Genomic DNA, 24807 nt, shown 5'->3' with positions numbered 1-24807 from the left:
AATAAGAAATGGAGAAATAAATAATAAAAAGGCATGGTAAGTTTGAACAAAAATAAATTCATGCAACAGAGATGAAGATGCGTTTGTTTATTATTAATCTTATGTAATATCGTTTCAAATTCTTAATTCCAGTATCCAGTATTGTATATAATAATAATCACAATAATAATTATAATATGTCAGTGTATACAGGTTAAATACAATTTTCCTTTTGCCTTCTTTTGCGTGGGGATTTTTTAAATTCTTTTTATTTCATAATAAATTGGTTTGGATTTTTCTTCTGCTTCTGTATATGTACTTCTTATAATTTCGCCCTGAAACGAGTACGAATTACGACATTCGAGATTGAGAAAATGCGTAGTTCATTTATTTATTGATTATTTTTAATCTGGAAAGTCGATTTCATCAAGTCAGGGCATTTCAGTCGTATTATAGTATATTTTATTCTGAACACAATGTTTTTACACATGTCGTTAGGAAACTTATTTTATTTTTTTTTCTGGCCGCGGCACGTTCTGAGGTATTGCCAAAATACCAAATATTTTGTAACATTTGTTTCATTAATATTTAAGACTATTATTACTTTTGCATCATTGATACCTAAATCATCAACAAAAAATGATGAATGTTTTATCGATAATCGAAGACTATGAATATTACAGTGAATGATGCATATTTACAAAAGTGTAAGTGTGTTTCTTTTACTATAAAAATGCAGGCGATCTTGATACTACAAAATAAATCAATATGAATACAATCTTTATTATTATCATTTGAATGAAATACAAATTAATCGTGCGACTGACTCAACAGTATTTTCAATTATTTATTTGTTTACCTATTTTGTTGTTTTTTCACGTTAAAAACCACACACTCGAGCTTCATGCAAAAAATAATTCAATTATGATGATTTCGTTTGAGTTTAAAAACGATAAATATAATAAAAATATACTAATAGAAGTATTTAAATGAATGACTCCAAGTATTATAACTAAACTATATGACAACGATATTATAAAATCCATATTTAAAATCACTTGGATAAAATCGCTTGGAACATGTCTCGGCCAGTCCTTAGTCTATGAGTTGTATACATTTTTTTGTTTGCTAATTGGCTCAAATATAGACTGTATTTTATGATTTTTGAATGGCAATTTTTTTTAACTTTTGTTCATTTATAATGATCATTACGTTTAGAAGAATAAATAAAGTAATTTTTTTATTAAAATAAATCATTCCAACATACTCAAAAATACTGACATTAATCCAGTACTTTGTTTTATTTCTTTTTTGTTAATGATTTATCGTTGTTTTAATAAAAATTAATAATTACAAGTAAAACAAAAATATATTTTTTGATTTTAAAACATATGTGAAAGTATCATTGAATGAAAAATAAACCAATGTTTTTACCAATGAAAATTAATCCTCGACATCAGTCACGTTTAATTCCTCGTTTATTACAATTTCTAGAAATTATATTATTACTTAATTATCTTATTAATTACAATAGTCAATTCGCAAAATTAAAGATTGTTATAAGAAATCATGTTACAGTAGTTTTGTAAATAAAGTTATTCTTTTTAGTTCACACAATATCATTCTGTATCCAAAAATCAATTATTCTTTATCAAAAACATTTCTCTAAACTCTGTTTATTTACTTTGTTAATAAACATATGCATACGATATATTTCTGGTTCATTTTTTCGGCAGTTTGGCTATGAAAGCGTGTTATTTATATTATTTGAAAGTCCTCTATCTACTTCGCTTGTAAAATTACATGTTTATCAGTCTGCGACACTAATATTGCATCTTTATTTTAAGAAGGCATAAAAATACCTTGCATTTAAATGTGTAAAAATAATTATCATCCTTTTTAACGTTTAGTGCAAAATAATTAACAATATTAGTTGATTTTTAGATACAGAATATCATAAGAACAATGTTCTGAATCATTATCACACATACATTTTAATTTTGTCACTTTCAACGTTTTATCTAATTTCTCTTGGTTTTTTACCATCATTAGGTTCAGAAATATGTACTTAAATAATAACAATAATATTAATAATATTAATAATAATCATAGTATTTACGTTAAATTAAAAAGTAATAATAGCAATAATAATCATCATCGTAACAACAATAATAATAAAATAATGAGCGACGGATAATTTTTTCTGATATTGAAATGTATTATTAGAAAAATTGTCGAGGTCAAATGTGATGTAATATATAGTAAAGAATCACCACTCATGATTTATGGATTATTATCTAAACTTTTTTTAGCTTTCTACAGTGACAAATGTTTTACTTTTTGGTATTATCATTTTGAATAAGTTTTTTTTTTTTCGAAATATACTCATTTGAAATCAGATTTGCATTCTTTAGTTAGCTGAAGCTACGAGTGTCGATGTGAGGTAAATGCATGCATGATAGGATAATACCTAAATGGATGTCATCGATAATCACCGCGGATATTATGTCATAAATAAACTACGTCGGTAGATCAAAATATCGACGCAGATCTATCGGCTTGTATAAAAATATACAAATTATTTTAAAAAATCTTCACTGCAACGTAATAACGGTATATGAGTTTAAAACGTTTAAAGATTACCGGATTTTCGTAATTAGCACGTGAGATTTTATTATTATTTTTTTCATTTCTTGTACATTATTTTCTTATTAATTTCAAATTACATAAAATTAATAAAACATATAAATTATTATTATGTATCAATGCTATTTTGCCAATAGCCTGTTTTGACAATAAAATTACTAATAATAATAAACATCATCGCGTCCGTTAACTCGGTGAAACGATTCGAGTCGATACATACTGTGCAAAAATTATTTTTCTCCTCTCTTTATTTTTTCTATACTCACAAATTAAGTGTAGCAAATATTGCATTATTCACACACATTCTTAATTATGATTCTCTTACAAAAGATATCGATAGCAAGCACTTTTGAAGGAAATTCATCAAAATTATTGCATCATACGCGCTAATTATATAATTTATTATTATTTTTATTATCATTAATATTTTAATAATATTATTATTTACCATGTTTGTTAAATAAAATTCAAATATACCGCGTATGATACAATTTTATTTTTTTCATCATTTTATTCTTACTCGACACAACTGCTAAGGATTTTAATGCTTAAACAATCATTCACTTATTCGCATCAGGTACTATTCTAGACCTATTGCAGTGTATCATCAGACATAAAACAAGATAAAAAAATCACATATCAATTAAATGGAAGTTTGAATATAATTTTTTTTACAAAAAAAAATTTAAAAAATTTTTTTTTATTTTTATTGATTACAAATATTATTATTTTGTGTATTTTATACGGTTTCTTTAATTTCAATGGTGTTAATAAATCTTTTATTTAGCTTCAGTGGAAGCATATCAATGAACATGATACTAATTTAAGATAATCTTTTTTTTCTGTACGAAATTTCTTTTAAACACCAAACTTTTTTATACTGGTGATTGTTATTTTATCCCTCGAATCGCGGAAGTAGTGATAATCAGAGCGATGATGAAAATAAACGCCAAAAATCAATAACGATGCATTGGAAACATATTTATGCAATACGCGTGTATTCTTTATAATAATGTACCTAGTTCGCGTATGATTATACCATTCATGATCAATCTTACATGTATACTTTAAATTTCTTATCAATGTTTTGTAGTGTATAAATATGTATTATTTAAGCCGCGCAAACCCCGTTTGTTTCAAGTCCTTAGTTAGTAACAAACTGATGTTCGCACGTTGCTAAGAGCATCGTGTCTCACACTCATACATACGTACATATTTATTAAATTTATTTTTTCGACTCGTTCATTTTCACAATCAAATAATAAAAGAATCGAGTTGACATTTCTCTCACGCTTAAAAGCTAAACCCTAAAGCTGCACTCTTTTTTTAAATTTTTAATCATTCACCTATAAGTGTATTGTACAAATAACTAGCATTCAACGCGGCTTCTCGCCTTTATTTACTAAACCATTACATTCGTGACATCGTGTATAAAACTCTATTGGAGTACATGGTTACATTGTTATATTTTGTTACGCAATAGTAGTAGTAATTATCACTTTTTTGCTCTCTAGGCCACACATTTTACGGATGCCAGGTTTAATTTATCTAATTATTAAGTTTCTTAATGCATACCGATTAAACTGTATTAACAGTTCATTTGAAATCGGGCTGGACCCGAGAGGCCAGTTGGGTTCATCCTCACTAGGCCGTGTCATAACTGATGGTGCTCTACTATATTTTTTTTTCACTTATTTTCCCCTGGTCCATCGTTCATGCCCAACACACGATGGGCTGGTCATGTTGATAAAAAAAATATCTTTTTTTTCTTCCATTCCTACTTAAAGTAATCTTCATTGTCATCTCTGTTCTACCTTCTTCTCTTCAGTCATATGACAAAGTTAAATTTATATTTGCTATTATTTAACTTTTTTTTTTTTTAATTCTTGTTATTCTTATATTCAGTTTTTTCACTCATTACTTGTGTCTGTCACTCTTGTTACAATTACAGATAAGTCTCCTTTGGGATCAGAAATATCCGCTAAAGCATTCAACTTCCTGGGAAATTATCTGTTGATTTCTTTTGGCTAAATCTTCTAGCAGTCGTGTTGTTTAGTTATTTATTTATTTTTTAAATACCACGACATTCACTAATAGGGAAAAATGAAATGAAATAAATTCAATGTATTGCGACCGGACTCTGCTGGACGCACACGCCAACCATGGGGCTATCTTCTCTCTCTGGATCTCTCTGCTTGCCCGTCGCTACTGATGCAGGTTGTCGGACAATAGCATGGGAATCCGTGCCTGAGTATCCGTAATTGTAAAAATTCTGTTGTTGGATCATTGGTGAGGTCATCATAGCCGGTAGATGAGCCATTCCAGGGAGTATAAGGCTGTTGTAAGAGCCAAGAGAGCTTTGTATTCGGGAGTTGTCCATTGACGACATGGACGTTGGGGCGGACGTAGGCGCCTCAGTGGCTGGCGTCGATGAATAGCCGGTAGTTATGGCACGCCGGCTGACCGAGTGACGGGGCGAGGATTCGCACTCCATCGGTTGATAGCCACCAGGCAGATTGAGCACTTGCATCAAGCTGTTAGTGCTCCCGCTGCTTTGTCCTGACATGGTAACCAGTCCTATGACATTTAGAAATAATTTATTATTTTTTAATCATAATGAGACTAAAATAATTCCTAATAGAATATACAAATACATATATATATATATATATATATATATATATATATATATATATATATACATATATACATATTTTTATTTACACTGAGAAAAAATCTATTTATATAATGGAGATAATTTTTTTGATTTTATATTATTAGTATTTTTGTTACATTTTATTTATGATCAAAAATTTATTTTCTTCTTGTAGATTAATTTTTTTCTCAATGCACTAATCTAAAAACTGAACAGTAATTATCACCCACTAAAACCGCTAGTCTTAAAAATGGAAACATGGCAATGGGACTACGAATAAACATTTCTAATCATCTACGGGGTATTCTTGCAGGCATTGAATTTTTTTATTTTTTCCTAACACCTTTTATTTTATATTTATTCACAATGCATTTTTTCTTATCAATATTTTAAGGCACTAGTACATTATTGTTGATAATAAATGATCGTGCTGAACGTGCAATGAATCTTAAACTATTTAAGACAATTTAAAAAATTCAATACTTAATTAATAGGATTGTAAATAATCTTGGTCGAATAATAACAAAATATGATAATTAAAAATTGAAAATATTATCAAAAAAAATTATACATTAATATAAAACTGAATAAAAAATAATTATAACGAAATAAATAACCTTAATAATATAATTATAAATTGAATATTTTATCAAAACGTTCAGCGCGACGTACACTCGTGTAAAAATTTTTATAACAAAATAATTTTAAAAATCCGGTCAGGTTTAGATGGCAGCGATATCACTGCTTGTGGTACAGCGCACAATGCAGATAGCTAATTGCATGCGTTGAAAAGAAAAAAAATACCAAATACTAAACGATGGAGCAACCTCACTCATTTTTACATTAATAAAATGTACATTTATAACAATCACTTTTACTATATGATAAGTAATAATTAGCTTACATAAAAATGAACATTCTTTGCAATTAAAATTTTTTAAAATCTTATGTATATACATAATCAAAATAAAGACATTTAGGCTATATATAAAATGATTATGTGAGGTCAGACACCATCATTGTGATGGCACAATCAAAGTATACATCAAAGTCATGGACTAATAACATTACTTAAAATCATGACTTTGATAGTAGCAATGGAAAATATCGTAAATATATATATTTATATGATAGAATATTGATGATTACAGGCAAGCAAGGCTTCGCTCATTACATCCGAGGCCACGGGATAAATGAGGGTATCAAGAAAAGTAGGGGAATTTGTTAGTTTTTCAGTCTTTTTTAGGATTTGTTTGTTAGACAGAACTTACTTATGTTAGTAAGTAAGATTAGGGTTGGGGCCTAGGACAGGTCGTCGCCGCCCCGCGGATACGACAGTCATCGAGCCACGTACTGTCCCCCCATCATATCTACGGGCAACAACAAGTATTTGGTTTAGTTTGTGCAGAAACTAAGCGATAACGTAGTACAGCGTTAGCACTTTTATTTCTGATTATTTCTGCACTATTATGCCATTTTCAATAATAGCCAAAGACTATAATCATAATTGTTATTATAATAATAATAAATCTTTCAAAGAAACACTGGTATTTGTTTCAGTTGGTCCATAAACTGCTCTAGACAATTCCTATAAATAATTATTTTAATTGGTGATAAAAATTATTTTTATTAAAACTCTTGCTGCATAATGACTAATTGCTCAACCTCTCTCCTAACTACCAGAATCATTATTAAACATTTTCTTAACCGATTATAAACAAAGAGCACTAAAAGTTGTTCTTACTTTCTGCACAAATCAAAACTCCTACAATTCTGAAAACTCTGAACACGCTGTAAGCAGCTTGGTCATCGATCGTCTCTCGAGGCTGATCCTAAAATTAATAGGAGCCTTTGTAAAAATATTTATTTACAAAAAGAGCCGTTTAATTTCGTTCATTATTTATCGAATCATTTCCATTTTCATTAAGAATAAAGTTTTACTTTTAATCTAAAGATAAATTATTTCAAATATACTCAAATTATTTTATCAATAAAATTCGCGCTTAAAATCTTATATAAATAATAATTATCATTGTGTTAGGTGTTTTTAATTATTAGTCGATATTTGAGGAAATAATGAATGATTAATGAAATCAAGCGTTATTCACGTTTTATTAATTAATATTAAACAAATAACGGGATGTTATCCTATCGAGAAAATAGTTTTTGATAATAAGATAAACATGAACTAAAAGTATCCTTATTTATAATAATTATTCTCCTTTTGTTGGTCGAGCTCTCTTATATAAGCAGCATTAATGTCCATTATAATAAAACCCCTTAAATCTATTATTATTATTTTACGATATAAGTATTAAAATTACAAAATTACAAATAATAAATAAATGAATTAGTTAATTATATTGTTCAAATGAGTTTAATCCAATGGCAGTCTTTGGCTGTGTAATGTGCGCAACGCTTAGCCATCATTCTCTCATCGTCGAGAGACTTTATTCAAACTCACCACTGTCCTGGCTCATTGACACCACCGCCGGACTAGTGTTTGCACTATTGGCAGCTGCAATATTAGTGTTGGTCCCCTCGTCAGCCGTTCGTTTAAAAAAGTTGTGCTGCAGCGCATAGTACGGTGTAACTCTCGTTTTTGGATCAAAATCTAACATCCTCAGGATGAGATCTTTGAATTTGAGGTAATCTGAGATTGAGTGGCCAGGCTCGCCTAATCTTCTGCCACCAGGACCACCACTTTCAACTCCTAAAATGTCATGCAGTCGCCTCGTACCCGGAAGTTTATATTTTTTACCGTCTTTCGACTTTTTCAACACATAAGATCCGTCCGTTGGGACTTTGTCAAAGTATTTCCGCGCTTTGTGCGCTTGGTCCAATATATGTTTCGGCGGCATTCCTAATACTTCCACTATTTTATTCATCTGGTCAATCTGTTATAAAATAAATAGTTTATCGTCAGTTTTTAACTACTATTTGAGTTTAATCATACATAAAAATAATAATATAATTCGTGTAAATGTTTTTCTTGAATGATTGAATAATAAATTGACATATTGTGGTTTATGAGAATAATCTAATGATTCAAGGTTTTTAGAAATATTGTTTGATAATAGTGTAAAGTTATTACCTCATTGGCACCACTGAATAAAGGTTCGCCTGTGTGCATTTCTACTAGAATACATCCGAGACTCCACATGTCTATCGCGAGGTCATACGGAATTCCGAGTAAAACTTCAGGCGACCGATAAAACCTAGATTGAATGTACTGGTATATCTGGAAGTAAATAGCCGATAATTAGTATAATTTTTATTCTATTTTGCTTCAGCTGATTTATGATCTAATATATTTGAATACAAATACTTTTAATGACTAAATCTACATTCTTATAGACGATAAACAATTCAATCGTTTGTATTTCAACAAATTTATCTTCAACTTGATAAATAATAGATAAAAAATATTGAGACATTGTTTTCTAAAAATTTACGTTATCTTAATGTTTCTACATTTTTCTCATAGGAAAACTATTAAGATACTTAACGAAAAATTATCAATTAAGATAAAAGAGGTTTATGAAAGGTCTTACCCTCTGCCCAAGTTGACACGAACTTCCAAAATCCACAATCTTTATCGCACTTCGCTTAGGATTGCACAAAAGAATATTTTCGGGCTTCAGATCACAGTGAATAATGTTCAATTCCGGTGTGGACAGAAACATGAGGGCAGTACATAGTTGTTGAGCGAACTTCCTCGTTAGGTTCAAGGATACTCCGCGGAAATTCGTATTTCTAAGTAGGTCATAAAGATTATAAGACAGTAGCTCGAATACCAGACACAAATGGTTTCGCCACATAAAGTGCCTCTTCAGTTTAACTGGAAAAATGCAATAAAACAATATTATTAATTTACACTTAACACTATTTAATGGACATTTATTAAATGTCTAAATTGAGCTTCTTTTAATTAATTCATTAATATAATATTTATATAAATAATAAAACATACCTATATAATACTTGTTATCGGTATCCGCTCTATTCATCATTTCTAATAATCTAACTTCAATTTGCGCTTGATTAAGGAAAGGCTTCTTATTTTTAATAATTTTTATTGCCACCTCAGTTTGTTCCTCGTGATCAAACGCCTTTACCACCTGGCCAAAGCTGCCCTTACCTATTTTTCAACCAACAAACAAAATTTAATAAATTATTTTCATTCGCAACATTTTGTCAGCAAATTGATTAACTAATTATTCAAGAATTTAACTAATAGTCAATTTATTATATTTCATTATTAATTAATTAGTTTAAAAGAGATAAGAAAATCATACCTATTAATGAATAAATTTCATATCGATCCAAAAACTTTTCACCATTTTTAATAATATAATCATGATTATCATCGTCCCAACCGTCGTTGTAGAGCTTTCTTTCTTTTTTATGAGACCCATCTTCGCCTTGCATCTGTTGCGCTCTTCTTTTTTTCTTTGCATAATAAACCTGGATACAAAACAAAAAAAATTAATTAATTTTTCGACGTCAGTAAATAAGAATAATAAAAATTCTTAAAACATAAACACTCGAGTCAACATATCTCAGTTACATCCTCCTGATATAACACAATCAATTAAATTCTCATTTTTTCCCTGACTAAATGAAAAAAAAAAAAAAATCAAATTTTTCTTTTTCTTAAATAATAAACAAATAAATTGATTAATTGATTTATTTCAAAAGTAATTGAATAAAAAAGTGTATAAACACTGTAGTCCTTAAGATAAAACTATAAAAGCTGAGAATAAATATTTCTTGATGCTGATAATTGGTAATAAAAAGTACTTAAAAGACAAATAATCAAGTCAACATCTCTTAAAGTGTCCCCAAGAGTTTATCCTTATCCCCAAATAATCCATTCTCTTTTTACCCTTCTGTCTACCCCACAAAAATAACTGTGGGGGAGGGAAGACATAAGAGTAGGAGCCAACGGGCAAAGTTAAGTACCATTACCCCTTGAAAGTGATTATTACAATTCCAAAAGCTTAGTGAATCGTGAATGCTTTTTCTTCAAAACTATCCGCGCTTTTTTTCAAAAACTACCATGTGATTCGATAAATGCTATGTAACCACCTTTTTTTTTCTTTTTCATTTGCTTTTTTCTATTGCTCAAGAATAGAGAGATAGAGCAAGAAAGAGTCTAAAGTCCTGAATATGACCAAGAGAGAGAGAGAGAGAGAGAGAGAGAGATAAAATAACTAAAGGGATGAGGGCGCAGAATCCAATCTGCCGACGCGGCGCGCAATCGATATCAACGCGACCACGTGAAAATCATGCTGCTGCCACAAGAAAACGATTAAATAAATGGTTAAATAATTTATTTAATCTATTTATAATTTAGTATCCATGATATGAACGATGGTAGCAGCATTTTGAGATTTATAATAAATAATGAAAAATCTTGTAGAAGAAGTTAGGTGAGGCAGGAAAGTATGAAAGCCTCAGTCGCGTCTCGAATGACGTATTACCCACCGGTAGTCCATCGGTCAATGACCTCATTCGTTTCTACCAGACTAATAAACGAATCTAGTATTTTTTTAACTTTTTCGATCAACTCTCCATGCTTCAGCTAATTTTTATAAACCATTACTAATACTTGCAACTTAAAATGTTTATATAAAATAAACGGAAATTAAAGTATAAAATAGGGTGTGATAAAATCTATTCTCTCTCTTTCTTCATGTTCTCAAGGCATTTGCGTGCCATTGAAAACCTAAAAGATGTGACAACTGATGCGTGTATGACGTTTTGTTTCTGATGATAGAAACTATAAGAGGAAAAGAGAGAGCTATCGAAAATCACGACAGACGCGACCTACCCTAAAGCTACTGCGCTTAACGTGACCTCTTTGGCCTGGTTCAAGTTAGTCGATGCACGCGGTCGTCAATCCAGGTCGACACGTTGACTATTACGATCCTGATGAGATTTCAATTGAAACTACTGCATCTGACTGGACGTCAGCGGCATCAGACTCTTTTTAGGGTACTCCGATACCTTGACTTTGATTGATCAGCAAGCATTCCAAACAGATTAACTGATCTCTAGAAGTCATGAAGGAATTTCATGGGACTTGATTTCAAGTTTAGGTCTACTGCTAGACAATATAGTCCAATAACGACCAAGCAGCAGTATCATTACTGCACCTTGACTCTCTCTCACTCTCTGTGTCTCTCATTTTGTCTCTCTTTCTCTCTTGGCGACGTCGCACGCCGATTCCCCTGTCTATGAGGGGAAAGAGTAGTCTTCTCTCTTTCTCTTCATCTTTTTCCACCTCACTCTGACTCCTCTCCTCAAAGCACTGCTGCCTCCGGTCGTCTGTACAACGCCAAGCGTTAGACCCATTCTTTCTCTCTCTCACTCTCTTTCTCTCTCTTGCTTGCTTCTGTTGCTATGCGCGAGTGCATGAGACCGGCTCCATATGCTGCACTCATCCTCAGTCCTTGCTAAAATTCACACTGGACATGACTCGTCTCTTTGATTGACACCATAATAAATAAATAATTCAATAAAAATCCATCATTTTTTCCATTATTCCATTCATTTTCCACTGAGAATTGTTATTGATTTATCAAAACTATTATTCAATTGATACAATATTTGAAAGAAAAAAAAAAAAAAACATTTTCAATTAAACTTTACGAATTATATTTAGTAAAGATTATTTCTGGTATCCAACCAAAAATAAAGCCATTGTTTGATGTAGTTGTAATTGAAAATTGGAGTATCAAAAATCTTAAGATCTGATATATTTGAACCTTTCTATGTACTATTTTCATGCCGTCTCTTAGTAAAATATCTTTAAAACAGACTGAAAAATTCTAGAAACATCTTTACTGTTCTGAAAAGTTCAAAAGTACTTTAAAATGATCTCAGAAGATTTGAAACTTTTTTTATGATATTTTATTGATCAATTAGAAATTTTACAAACTTCAATTCTTGTAGACTGATTCAAAATAGGTCTTAATTATAAAGAAAACCATAAATAAACAATTCCAGACATAATTGATTATAAACAACTAAAATCAATTTAAATGCATTACTGAAAGTAGCTAAAATATTGCCAATGGAATGTTCAGTAATGGTGAGGGTTAACTATCGTCAACGGTCTTTGGGTTATTTTTACGTTGATTGTCAGATAAGATGACGAATGACACGTCATCAGACAAGACCTTTATGAATCTGTGCAGAAGTCAGGCTTAGCCACAATTGGAAGTAAGACTGAAGCTGGAATGGAGAGAAGGAAAGAAATAGTGAGAAGACAAACGATAGAGAATCAAGAGAATCATGAATGGATGGAGTCATATGAAACTAAAGAGTAGCAGCAGAAGCAGCGGCAGTAGCAGTAACAGTACGACCTTCCGGAACGTCCACGTTCTACTTTTTCATCAGTTCGTCCTTCTTCTTACCTTGCCTCTCTACACCTGATACTAGACAGCATCAAGAATGCGAGGAAAATTACAACAACGCTCTGATGCGTTCACTTCTTGCTGTTGCTTGAATCCCTCTCTTTTTCTTTGCTTATTTCTCAAGAATGCATGATCTTGAAAGAGGAGTAAATTCTATAAGAGTCTAGACGAAAAGAAGCATGATGAAAAGATAATTGAGAAAATAAATAAACTGGAGGTTCAACTGAGTGACCAATCGATCCTTATAATACACAATACAGCTCTAAAGCGGGGGCAGAAATCGAAGAGGCGGCTGTTGCTTCTTGAAAAGGATAAGATTTGCAGACCAACTGGTATATCAACTCTCTTAATCGATGCATATATTTATTCCTTTCGTAAATATTCTTCAAGTATTATACTTAATGAGAAATCATTAAACTTATAAGTTGTATTCAAGAATTGAAAAATTCAATTAAAGAAAAATAATGGTGCTACTTAATTGAAGTAGTTTATTTTTTCTTAAGAATCGATTGAGTATTTAATATGTTTTAAAATTTAAACCAGCTTTTGTTTAAGTCTAGTTATTTTTTGTATCATAGCAAATGAGAAAAAAAAAGAATCGGTAAAGGCGTTTTATAAAATAAGTTAGGACTTTGATTGGCTCTTAATTGTTGGAAACTTTGATTGGGTTGACATCATCAGTAACCTTCAAAAATATCAAACCACGAGTAACCTTAATATTATGAATATTTGTCGATAACGTTTGGTAATTTTTTATAAGCTAAAAAACTTTAAGAGATAGCTAATGTTAGACGATGGGTCAAGTTAAAAAAAATTGGACGTTCTCGGAAGCATATTCAGCATTACTGGTCATGTGGTAGCTTATTATGTCTCAAATTAAATGATACTGAATTATTTTTTCTTTGGTATAAAATAAAAAATAAGGTCATTTAAAAATACTAAATTAATTGATAAAATACCGCAAAAGTTGAAGGTATAATTTTTCAAAATCACAATCTACAAATAAATATCGTAATTGATGATACGGTGTGAACAGGGTAAATATAAAAATGCATTAAATCAAATGAAAAGAGTTGAATTTCGTGAATTTGATGTTAAAGTTAAAATTGAAAAACAGACAAAGGGAAGGAAGATCCCAATGAATTGATACGGCCCTGAATTTTTGGCCGTTTCTGAGTCATCAGTAGACTTACAAGTAACGGTCAACGGAAAGTTTTTAAGAGTCCCAACGAGGGGAACAAGCATATAGACCTGAGCGTCTCGTGGTTTGGGATTAATCCTTTTGCAAGCCGAAAATTACGAGCCACCGGCATTGTGAACAATACTAGAATTTAACGTAATTACTATGTAGCACACGAGTCCTATAAAAGTCGACGAAAATCAAGTTGAATGTAAGTAAGGGGAAAAAATGAAATAAAGCAAAAAGAAGAAGATGGAGTAAAGAATATAAATAGGAAGTAAAAAGACGAGTGATAATTAGTTAATTAAGAACAAATTAATTAGAGTATTGTTGGAGAAGGAATAAATAATGATGCAAGCAAGCAAATATACGCAGAAGGTGATGCTGGTGAAAGAGAATGAAAAAAGTGGTAAGACCAATCACGCCTCGTTATTTCCATTATTCTCATGAGGAGAACTGGTCCTTGGTTTTTGTCATCTTTCTTTTCCTCTTGTGTTACGAATATTGGACGACAATGGAGCGTTAGTGGTTAACACGCTGATCAAACTCGTGGTCTAGATCTTTCTCTCTTATTCTGTATAGTCGATGAATCGACAGTCAACTCTCGAGTCTGCTAGTCTGGAGTAGGAAAAGGTTGAAAGCGTGGCAGAATCAAATTCTCCGGAACCAATAAAATCAGTCTTGAGGTTAAGACAAGGAGAAAACAATGGACACCAGTGAAATGTTTAACATATATACGAGAGAAAACTGTCTCGTCTCTTGTCGTCCTTCCTTTCTATCTCCAATAGACGACTACACACAGTCAAGCTTACGGCTTTGAAGAGTTTGCGAAATCGCAATGCCACTTGGAAACTATTGATACTTTCTCTCTATCTCTCCTCTTCCTTATTCTCTCTTTCTTTCTTATTCTCTCCTGCCCGTCTGCTCCTCTATATACTCCTTCATCTTCGCTATCCGCTGCTACATCCGTCTATACTGTTTTCCGGTTCTTTGACAAACTTCCACAACTTTTGTTAGTCGCGATTTTTGCGCCAACTTTCGTTTAAAGGCGTGAAAAAAGTGAATAAACCCTGTTAAGAATTATTTCTTATAAAATATCTATACAAATGTGGCTACTGCATTTATGTAACATAAATAAATAATGCTTATCCAATTATCATTTCTGTCATGATTATTTTAATAAATGATCCTTTTAAAAATTTATTGAATAAATTTTATTGTCTGGTGTTGATTGTACGCTACGTAATTAATTCACAAATCTATTAAAAATGGAATGAATTAATTTTTTTCTACTCAATTCTTATTAGAAAAGAAACTTTTTTCTTTCTCATCTATTAGGATATTGACCCCGAATGCTTCTATTAACGGATAAAGACGAAATACACTGACTTATTTTAATCTATTTCTTTTTTCAATTATAAGAGCAAGAACTAGATTGAAAATATATTTGTGTGAGTTCATAAAATATAATAAATCAAATAAAAAAGGAATAAAATGAATCATTCGTCAAAGAATGTATTAATTAAAGATTTTAATCGATTCAGCAACTAGCATCCTTAAACATTGCCAGATAATATCTTTGTACTGTTAAAAGTATAAAAATACCCTTTTATTATCCCTAAAGTTAAAATGTAATTTTAAAATCTTGTAGCCAAATATCATATCTACTTTAGTTACACAATATGTTGTATGCCAACGTTACATCTTTATAATAAAATATTATAAATATTCATTTATTGTTTTAAATATCGTTATGAAATTTATTTGATGTACCTGATACAATAATTTATGTAAATATGTTTTTTTAATAACAATATACGAGTGAAATGTTTTTCACGTTATTTCTTTATTTAAAAAATTATTTTTAAGATGTTTAAAATTATTTTCAACATTACCAAAAAATTAATTGATTCTTTATAAATAATTTTAATATTTTTAATTAAAATTTAAATGATTTTATTGCATTATTTGTCACTTAGATATTATTGTAGGAGAATAAATAATGTAATAATATAGAAATTAATATTAATATGTTTTGAATCATTATTTATCATCTTTAAACATTTTACAATATTTAAATAATTAAAAAGTAATTTTTTTTCTGTAAAAGCATACATGATCAATAATTTTTTCTTTTTCATTGAATATTTTTTGGAATAATTATTAATATGCAATATTTATATTGATTTATATAATTAAATAAATAATTAAATGAAATAGCATACGGATAAATTGGGATAGAATAAGTGCATTAATAATAGTAAGAAAGAAACAAAATAAAAGAGAGAATAGAGTTGACCAATTATGTTGACCACTGCTATGAGAGCCACTTGGCACCTGAGTGCATAGTTGACTGGCCTGGTTCGTTGGTGGTGGGTCCAGAATTCTCCGCCGTGATGGTCATGCAAGTACGGTTACTGACCACCCTCGGAATTCACCCTATACAGCTATGCCCTTCATACCAGTGAGATCATATATATTTTTTTCTTCGTCTGTTTTCTTTACTATCGTTCACTCGCTCAGACTACAATCGATTAGACTGATTTTCTATCAAACATCAATACGTGCATCTGCTTGAAGGAGCTCGTCTGAAAAAATTGTCCAGTCCAGCAACTGCTCAAGAAGGGTGAGTAGTGTACAGAGAAGAAAAGGAAGAAAGAAATGCTCTTGCGTGCCTTCAAGGCAAAGAATAATGGTTGTTCCACTGATACGATATCTCCAAGATCTTTTTTAGAAAAACCTTCGGGATATCCCTGGTTGTTTAATCGCGACGTAGTTATCGTTAGGATTCAGACTCAACCATGATCCTGACGAACCGAATGGTTTGAGAAAAATAAGTGAGAAAAAAATCAACCAGTAAAACAGCTTCTAAAAGTGTAAAGAAATAGAAAGAGGAAAAAACACTTTTCTTGGTGAAAAGTAATATAAAAATGTGCGTTTGTTATATAGAATTGGAAGAATTCATCTTGTACTTTAAGTATTGAAGAGAATTAAAAAATGTTGGGATTTTTTGTTTCGAGACTGATAAGAACGAAATAATTTTAATCAGATATTTAAATTATTTTATTTTATTAAATAGGCTAAATTTTAATTAGTTCAAATGATTTTTTAGATGATAAATAAATTAACTAATTTTTATTCTTGTTGATTCATTGAAATATTAATAAAAAATATAAAATCAATAATAAATAATAAATGTATTTTATAGAAATTTTTTAGGAATAATTATTCCATTTTTACCATTTGTGTTTAATTATAAGGTTATTTTCACAAGATAATTTATTAAAGTAGAAGAAATGGAAAGAAAAAAAAATAAATGTTCAGAGTAAAATATTAACAAGTTCATAATTCTCTATGGTTAATTATTCACCGAGCTCATAAATAATTACGGCTGTGAATTTTGAAGATTAACACAAAAAAAGAAGAGAAAAATGTATACAACGACACCAATGACACAACGAAAATTGTTGAAGGGTCGTATCATCCATTTTTGTCGTTGCGGATAATTTACCTTTCGTGATGTCTTTTCACAATATAATATTATACCACTACAGTAGTACAAATGTATATAAGTCACTTTACTTATAAATACATTTATGAGTGGCGCCAACTTGTCCTTTAAAACTTATTATTTTTTTTCTCAATCTCATTCGCTCAAAAGGATTCATTTTAATCTCAACAAAAGTTTATTTCCCTCAAAATATTAATAAAAAAATATAAAAAATTTACTGCAAAAATTCGATGGTGCTTTTTATACTTTGCAAAAGATTTGAATAATTTATTCGACATAACCTAAATGAAGTAAATTTTTTCGTGGATAATTGAGAGTAGCATGGGTCGTTAATAAAGACTATTATTTCGAAAATTTTAGAGCTGGAACATAAAAATGTATTTTTGCATACTGTAATTAGCGGAATGAATGTAATAGATTTTAAAAAAGGAAATAAATTCATAATAAAATAATTATTTTCAGGTATTCATGTTTTTAAAGTGTGATAAGATTCCTATCAATGAGCTACTTTTGTTCATCAAGATCTTTAGGCGTATAATTATCACAGCAATAGTGAAAGTATATTAAAAAATAAAATATACACCATTATTATAATGAACCAAAATTAACCTAAAATGAATAAAATCAAAAATATTTATTTTTCATCATGTCATAACTAGTCTCAATTATTCTAACTTGCTTAAAAGAAATGGTGTATTAATTTTATCGTTAAATACTAAGATATTATTATGAAAACAATGAAAAAAATTGAAAACTTTTAATACTTTATTTTTAATTAAAAACTCAAGAAATTATTTATAAGAAAAGAGTGTCTGTGAATTGAAATTTTTCATCAACTTATTGGTTTGATTATTCACTCATCAGTTTAAAAGTGAAGATCATAAGTAAAATTAATTTACCAAACCCATGTTACTCTAAAGAAAAATCTTGAAGTAAACTTCAGAATGAATTGTTTCTATTCTTGATTCATTTCAAAAGTTTGTAATAATTATCATGCAATTTAATAAAAAAATATTGTCTTATCCATATTACACGTTCGAGTTCGTAGGAAATTATTCACTGTCATGGTCTTGCTTTCTTTCTTAGTTTATTATCCATTAATTACTTCCTGAACTTTTTGCGTGACTCAACAAATAATTTGAATATGCAGAGATGATGAAAAATTTTTTTAATCTCAATCTACAATCGTTTAGATGGTTTATTCAGTGTATATTCATCATTATTAATTGATTAGATGAATTGGAATATTAAAATAATATTAGAGATTTAATTGGCATTAATGATTGAATGCAATAGACATTGGTCAGCTCTTAGGTGTCGTTGAACATTCAAGACCAATGTAATGACGTGGATGAACGAACTCAAGCTCCACCGTGCACTACAAGTCACCTCTTTTAGGGTCTCTTTTATGTTCTGACCACCCACTTGTTCCCCAGAGCTGTCGGCATAGCAGGCCGTTTAACCAACCACCACCAACACCAAAATGTAAAGGAAAGACATGAGAAACAGAGAAAATTAGCCGTTCACACTAGACACGACATTGGGACCTTCAATTCAACCCCTCACTTTCTCGCACGTGCGTGACACTAACGGGATCACTAAACTTAGATACTTCACTTTTAGGACATTAGGCTGTCAGTTATAATTCATGACTTTTTACTTCTGGCAATTTTAAACTCAAACACGACTTTGTTTCTGATTTTATCGAATCATGTTTGTTAATTTTTACCGAGTTCTTCTCCAAAAAATAAAATACCACTGTGAAATTACTCTTGAGTACTGACGGAAGAAATTGTTTCAATTAAAAAAAGTTTTTTCTTTTTGAAATAAATTTTATTTAAAAAATGTGCATGAGTGCTTACTTGTGAAGATAGGAAAAAAAATTTATTTTTTAGAAAATAATATAATTGAAATAATCAGATGATTCTGTCTATCATAAATCTTATTTTGGTTTTATTCTTTCATTTTGAGGAAAAATTTTATAAACAAAGTACATCATACTGATATGTGTACTATAATAAAAGAAAAATTTCCCAGTATAATTTTAGAAATTTCTTAAACTTCTTTTGATGTAAATAAAAATGATACTTCTGATGATTCTTACCTCGTTGATGTGCTTGTAGGTTTTAATAAGGTCGACACTAAGTTTTCGCAGTGGTGCAGTCGCTGGGTCCCGAAACCTATGGGGTATCCTCGCTTGCATCGCATGAATATCTACGGGTGTCTCTTGAGGTACAACCCCCGAGCTAACACCACCACTTCCGGTGCCCGCACCACATCCTGGCAGCGGCTCTTCGGCTACTAGACGTCCATAGAGCGGTGCACCACCTGTGCCTGTTCTCCCGCTCACTAAAAAAAATTATTTCTATTATTAGTTACATTTTAAACTCCCCTTAAACTAAATATCTTAAATCTGCAAAATCAATTGCAAGAAATTCCCCTTTTCAATTTCTGATTACCGAAAAATAATATTTAATTCATTAAAACTATCTTATAGAACTCAAATAATTAATATCTAACATCTATTTAAATTCCGAGTAAAGGATTGATAAACCAATAGTTGGATTTTCCCCAAAAGAAATTTAATTTTTATTTTCATTTTGTTGATAAAAAAGATAATATCTACGTGTAGGTCTCATTCGAGTACATAACAATCAACTCAACCCTTTTTGGCATCGTCTGTGTCGGTCGGGCATCTCTAAACCCTCCTCGGACTTACTTCATGGATGGGTAAATGAAATCTTAGTTGCTCGTTGCAGTCATTAATTTAACGTATGCGTTAACATTCGTACTAGACACTTGCCAAAACATTATCGTTATTTTAACGACCAAATTCGAAAGAAGTAAAAAAAAGGAATCTCTCTTATTTCTCTTCAACGATAAAATACGAATTGAACCCTACAGAAGAGCGAATAGAAAATGATTTCACAAATTAATCCAAAATCTTGAGTATTTTTTTTTTAATTCAATATTTTACAATAACAATTGGAATTTTTCAAATATGTATTGTTTTAATTAATAGAGTAAAAAAACTTTAAATAAATTATTTTAGTGTTGAATAATGATGTTAATACTCGAAATTTTCAATATTGATTGGAAAATTGTTTGTAGCAAAAATTAAACTGTAATAGAACAAAATCTTTTACGAGCCGATTCTATGTGGTAAATAATTAATTTGAAAAAGAAACAATTGTAATTGAGGATAATTTTATATGAAATTCCAACAAAATAAATTATTAAAAACGAATTAAAAAAGTGCTTGAAAAGGTTTGAAAGCATAAATAATATTTTTTTTCGAGTTATTTTGATCGTTTGCTTGATAAACTGGTATCGGAAAGTCACATACTGAGAGGTGGACTGCACGAGCCTTCAGTTGGAAATATGGGTCAGGGCGCGGTTGAATGAAAAAAATATCATTCATTAACACGCTCGGACAGGGGCTCTCAGACACTACGCCAGACTCTCTATCTCCTTTCATTCTCTCGATCTCGTTGTTCTACTTGAAGCCTCGTGCGCGGCCTCATTTGCATGTGCCACTGCACGACGGCATATAACATCAGCTCCCACCGACAAGAGAGAACTAAAAGCAAATCGATTGACTCGAGGAAAGAAAGTATAACAACTGTGAGGAGAGACGAGAGGATATGGTAATGTGTGGAGTGCAAGTGTTCTGATAAGTCTCAAAAAATGGCACGAAATTTGAAAGTCAATTGTTAAAAGTATTTAAAACTAGCGTAAAAATTATTTATTATTATTTTGTTAATTATAAGCAATAGCTCGTAAATTTTTTCGAGACTGCAGAAATAATTTTTTTTCGTGAATAATCAAGCAATAAAAAATTTTTTTAAACGACTGTTAATTGCGTGAAATTTAATCTAGAGGCCTACAACAAGGGATGAAGTGAAGAATTTTAAAAAGGGGTTGAGAACCCCCTGAGTGAGGTCACGAAAGGCTGACATAACCTGTGCGATAGCCAGCACGCATTCCACTTCATTCATGTTTCTTGATGTACGTTCCATTCCTCTCCTCCTTCTCTCTATCGAGTATATAGAATATTGCTATACACGGACACTAGGAGCCTTTTGCACCCCTTTTGTTTCCAACCCTCAAGTGGACCTTCGTGCTCACTGAATAGTCGATTGCTTTTAATTGAAATTACTACAAGATTCGTCACGTTTGACTATGATTTTATCATTTTAAGTTAATCTATTACTTCTAACTGTACCGGAAATCAAGTTACAACTAATGTACCTAAGTGGATTGCTTTGATAGTATTTTTCAAAATAAATAAATTAGTGTTTTATAAATATTAACAGTTGTTTATCATTAATTATAATCGGATGTACATTCTCTGATAACAATGTCGAGTGAATAGTCGTAATATATACATATGACATATGTCATCAACTAATAATTAACTCCCGAGACTGTCATTAGATCAACCCACATCCGGAAATGCCAAAGCTTCCCACCAACTTTCAAACTAAGAAGTTTTATATTTATATGGATATTTTTATTTCACATATCAACTTGGGTGCATTTTTTATACTTCATTAATTAACTCTTTTAATGAATAATAACTAAGTTAAATAATATTTTTCAGTTCTTTATACATAATTAATTATTTTTAAGTTATTTGTTTTTTTTTTTTTTTATCAATGCACTGTAATAAGTATTACGATACATATTGACGTGAAATTTTTTATAAAAAGAAAGAATTTTATGTTCAATTGTAATTAATTTACAACTAATTAAATTATTTTATCTCTCTAATTTGATTGAATAAAAATCTATCAACTGATAGTACACTAGCAAACTCGAAACCATTTTAATTTTAATTTAAAAAAAGTATAATAAAAAAAAACGATTGATTATTATTTATTCAAGTTGGAGAAATTGCCTATAAAATTTGATTTAAAAATAAGAAAAATTATCGACAATTTTTATATAACAACTAATATGAAAATTTTTCTATGAGATTTCAAAATGATTTAGCACTTCTAAAATCTTAAATATCTATAAAATGATTAAATAGTTAATAAACTAAATAAATATAATGATGAAATAGGGATTTAGAGTAAACACTAATCAGTTTTCTCTATAAAGAATCTAAGATAAAGTGGCCACAAATAGTATTACATCCACCTCTTTAATTATTCCGTAAAATATTTCAATAAAATTTTTTCGTTCTTGCATCACCTATAAATTAGTTAAAAAAAAGAATGGCCAGATAATCAATTAACCACACTCAAAATATTTTATACATTATGATGAAAAATAAATAACAAAAGGAATAAGTGTAAAGTACGATGATTTGAGTGTGCAAATATATTCTCGTAAAATGATTTAACAGTTTTTGGAACACATATATATTTATGTATGTATAGAGCTATATATTCGTAGAAAAATGATAAGGGATCTTAGAGAAAATTGCTCAAACATAATTCAAGCAGGCGCGCGTTAATTTGCCTTCAAGCATGCGCATAAAATAAACGAAAAAATACATATTGAATACAAAAGTAACACAGAAAGAACGATCTCAAAGTGCTCGACGACATTTCTATAACGAATTAATTCATATCGAAGCACTTGGATTAGTTATATTAAGTATCAAATAATAAATATATAATCAAGCTAATTCAAATAAATGTTTTAGTAACAATATACCAATATAAAATATCACAATATCACATTAAAGCGTACTTATACATTTTTTACGCTTGATTTGTGATTTGTTTTTCGTGTTAAACATTTAAATATCAATATTGTCAGTGATGCAAATTACTATTATGTCACTGACAATTATCCACAATGTATTTATTTTATTTATCTTTATGTAAATGAAGTAAATGTAAAATATAAAAAATAAAAAAAGTATTTAATATTAAACTGATGGAGAGAGAATAAATGAAATAAAATAGAGAATGAAAAAAGTGGTTTGCATTTATAATACATGTAGAGCACTTGATTCAAGTCATTCATAAAGAAGAATCTTTTTTCTTATCCTTCTTTGGTAATAGTTTAATTGACTTCGAATAAACATTACCAAAGTACAAAGTGAGATTTATTCGGTAAAGCGGCCTGTGAACTCAATTCATGTCTATCTCGACAAGTTATTCTTGTTATTCATCTCTTCTTCAAGTTATTCTCAAATATTTATATATATATATATATATATATAAAAAAATGTATCTACTTATATAGGGAGGTAAATATGATGTTTCTTTTTTTTCGATCGTCAGTACCTATGTAAAATGATTGGCTTCTAAAGACTAATTTCAAGAAGAAAAATATATAAATGGTAAATACATAATTTTAGCAGAGGTGAATAATTTGAAGAAAAAATAAAAGACATTTGATTTTTATTCCACATGTTTTCTACGCAAATTTTGTTGATGTTCCGAGTTACATCGTCGAGGTAAACTCGATTCTCGCGGTGTGCACAGTCTCTCTTTCTCACCGACCTCTTCCTCTCCACTATTCGTCCTTCTTTCCTTCTTCGTCGTTTCGTGAACACGCTCCTCTTCTCCTCGCGCGTGCGGAGTCGATGGGACCCCGAAGCGGACAACGGTTGTTGCTATGCTAGCTATATATACACAACCACCAGCGAGTACTGTGCGTTCATTTATATATATCTATATATCTATATATTTATAATATATGCAATATGTTTATATATATATATATATATATATATATATATATATATATATATATATATATATATATATATATATATTTATATGTATTATATAGCTTCTTTTCCGTATTCTTTCTAGTATGCAGGAAGTACGACTGAGACATTTTTCTTCGTCTATCTGAGTCTTGAAACTCAATTTTTATTTTTTTCTCCCTCTCTAATCCTAGACGGTTTTTCTTGTCAAAAATTTTTGAAATAAATTCTGCATCTGATTGATGTTATTATTAAGTAGCTTGTTATTGCGGTATATATAAAATGGGTGGATTGAAAAAAGCTATTGGAATGAGAGAATGAATATTTTCTTTATTTTATTCTGAACAGCTGATCATGGATTTCAATTTCATCTATAATTTTACTCGAGCAATTTAAAAAAAAAACGAGTTTTCATTATTATTTATAGAGATGAAAAGCATTATGTTAATAGTAAATTCAAAAATTACATTAATTCCCCCCCCCTCTCTATTTTATTTATTTCTTTTGAGGATTTAAGGGCTCTGATTTAAAATGAAATTTTTTATCTTAGGAAACAAATAATTAGTATATTTCTGAAAAAAAAATTCTTAACTTCAAATATTTATTTTTCTAGCTATTAAGCGTTTATATTAAAATTTCTCAAAGTTCAATTAACTCCTTTCATAATGAATTGATTAAAAAATTTCTTCAATTAACAGATTTAAAAGGATCTTCATATCAATACTGAACTTGAACATA

The 24807-nt window shown here is 29.9% G+C and overlaps 1 protein-coding gene across 2 annotated transcripts in view; it reads right to left on the bottom strand.

Moving 5' to 3' along the window:
• Nucleotides 1-86: 86 nt before the first annotated feature.
• Nucleotides 87-24807, bottom strand: part of mnb (minibrain) — a 38198-nt gene continuing 13477 nt past the window's right edge. For both annotated transcript variants that reach the window (XM_035082604.1, XM_035082603.1), the window contains 7 exons: nt 19501-19745; nt 9580-9748; nt 9255-9422; nt 8836-9122; nt 8376-8522; nt 7746-8178; nt 87-5202 (listed from right to left, as the gene is read on the bottom strand). In XM_035082604.1, coding sequence (XP_034938495.1) covers nt 4745-5202; nt 7746-8178; nt 8376-8522; nt 8836-9122; nt 9255-9422; nt 9580-9748; nt 19501-19745 — 1907 coding nt within the window. In that variant the 3' untranslated portion in view covers nt 87-4744. The remainder of the gene's footprint in view (nt 5203-7745; nt 8179-8375; nt 8523-8835; nt 9123-9254; nt 9423-9579; nt 9749-19500; nt 19746-24807) is intronic.

This window comes from Chelonus insularis, unplaced genomic scaffold (genome assembly GCF_013357705.1).
Source record: "Chelonus insularis isolate UGA/USDA-ARS -01 unplaced genomic scaffold, ASM1335770v1 contig_347_pilon, whole genome shotgun sequence".
NCBI lineage: Eukaryota > Metazoa > Arthropoda > Insecta > Hymenoptera > Braconidae > Chelonus > Chelonus insularis.
The sequence above is the reverse complement of the archived record's forward strand: the minus strand, read 5'-3'. Positions and strand labels throughout refer to the sequence as shown.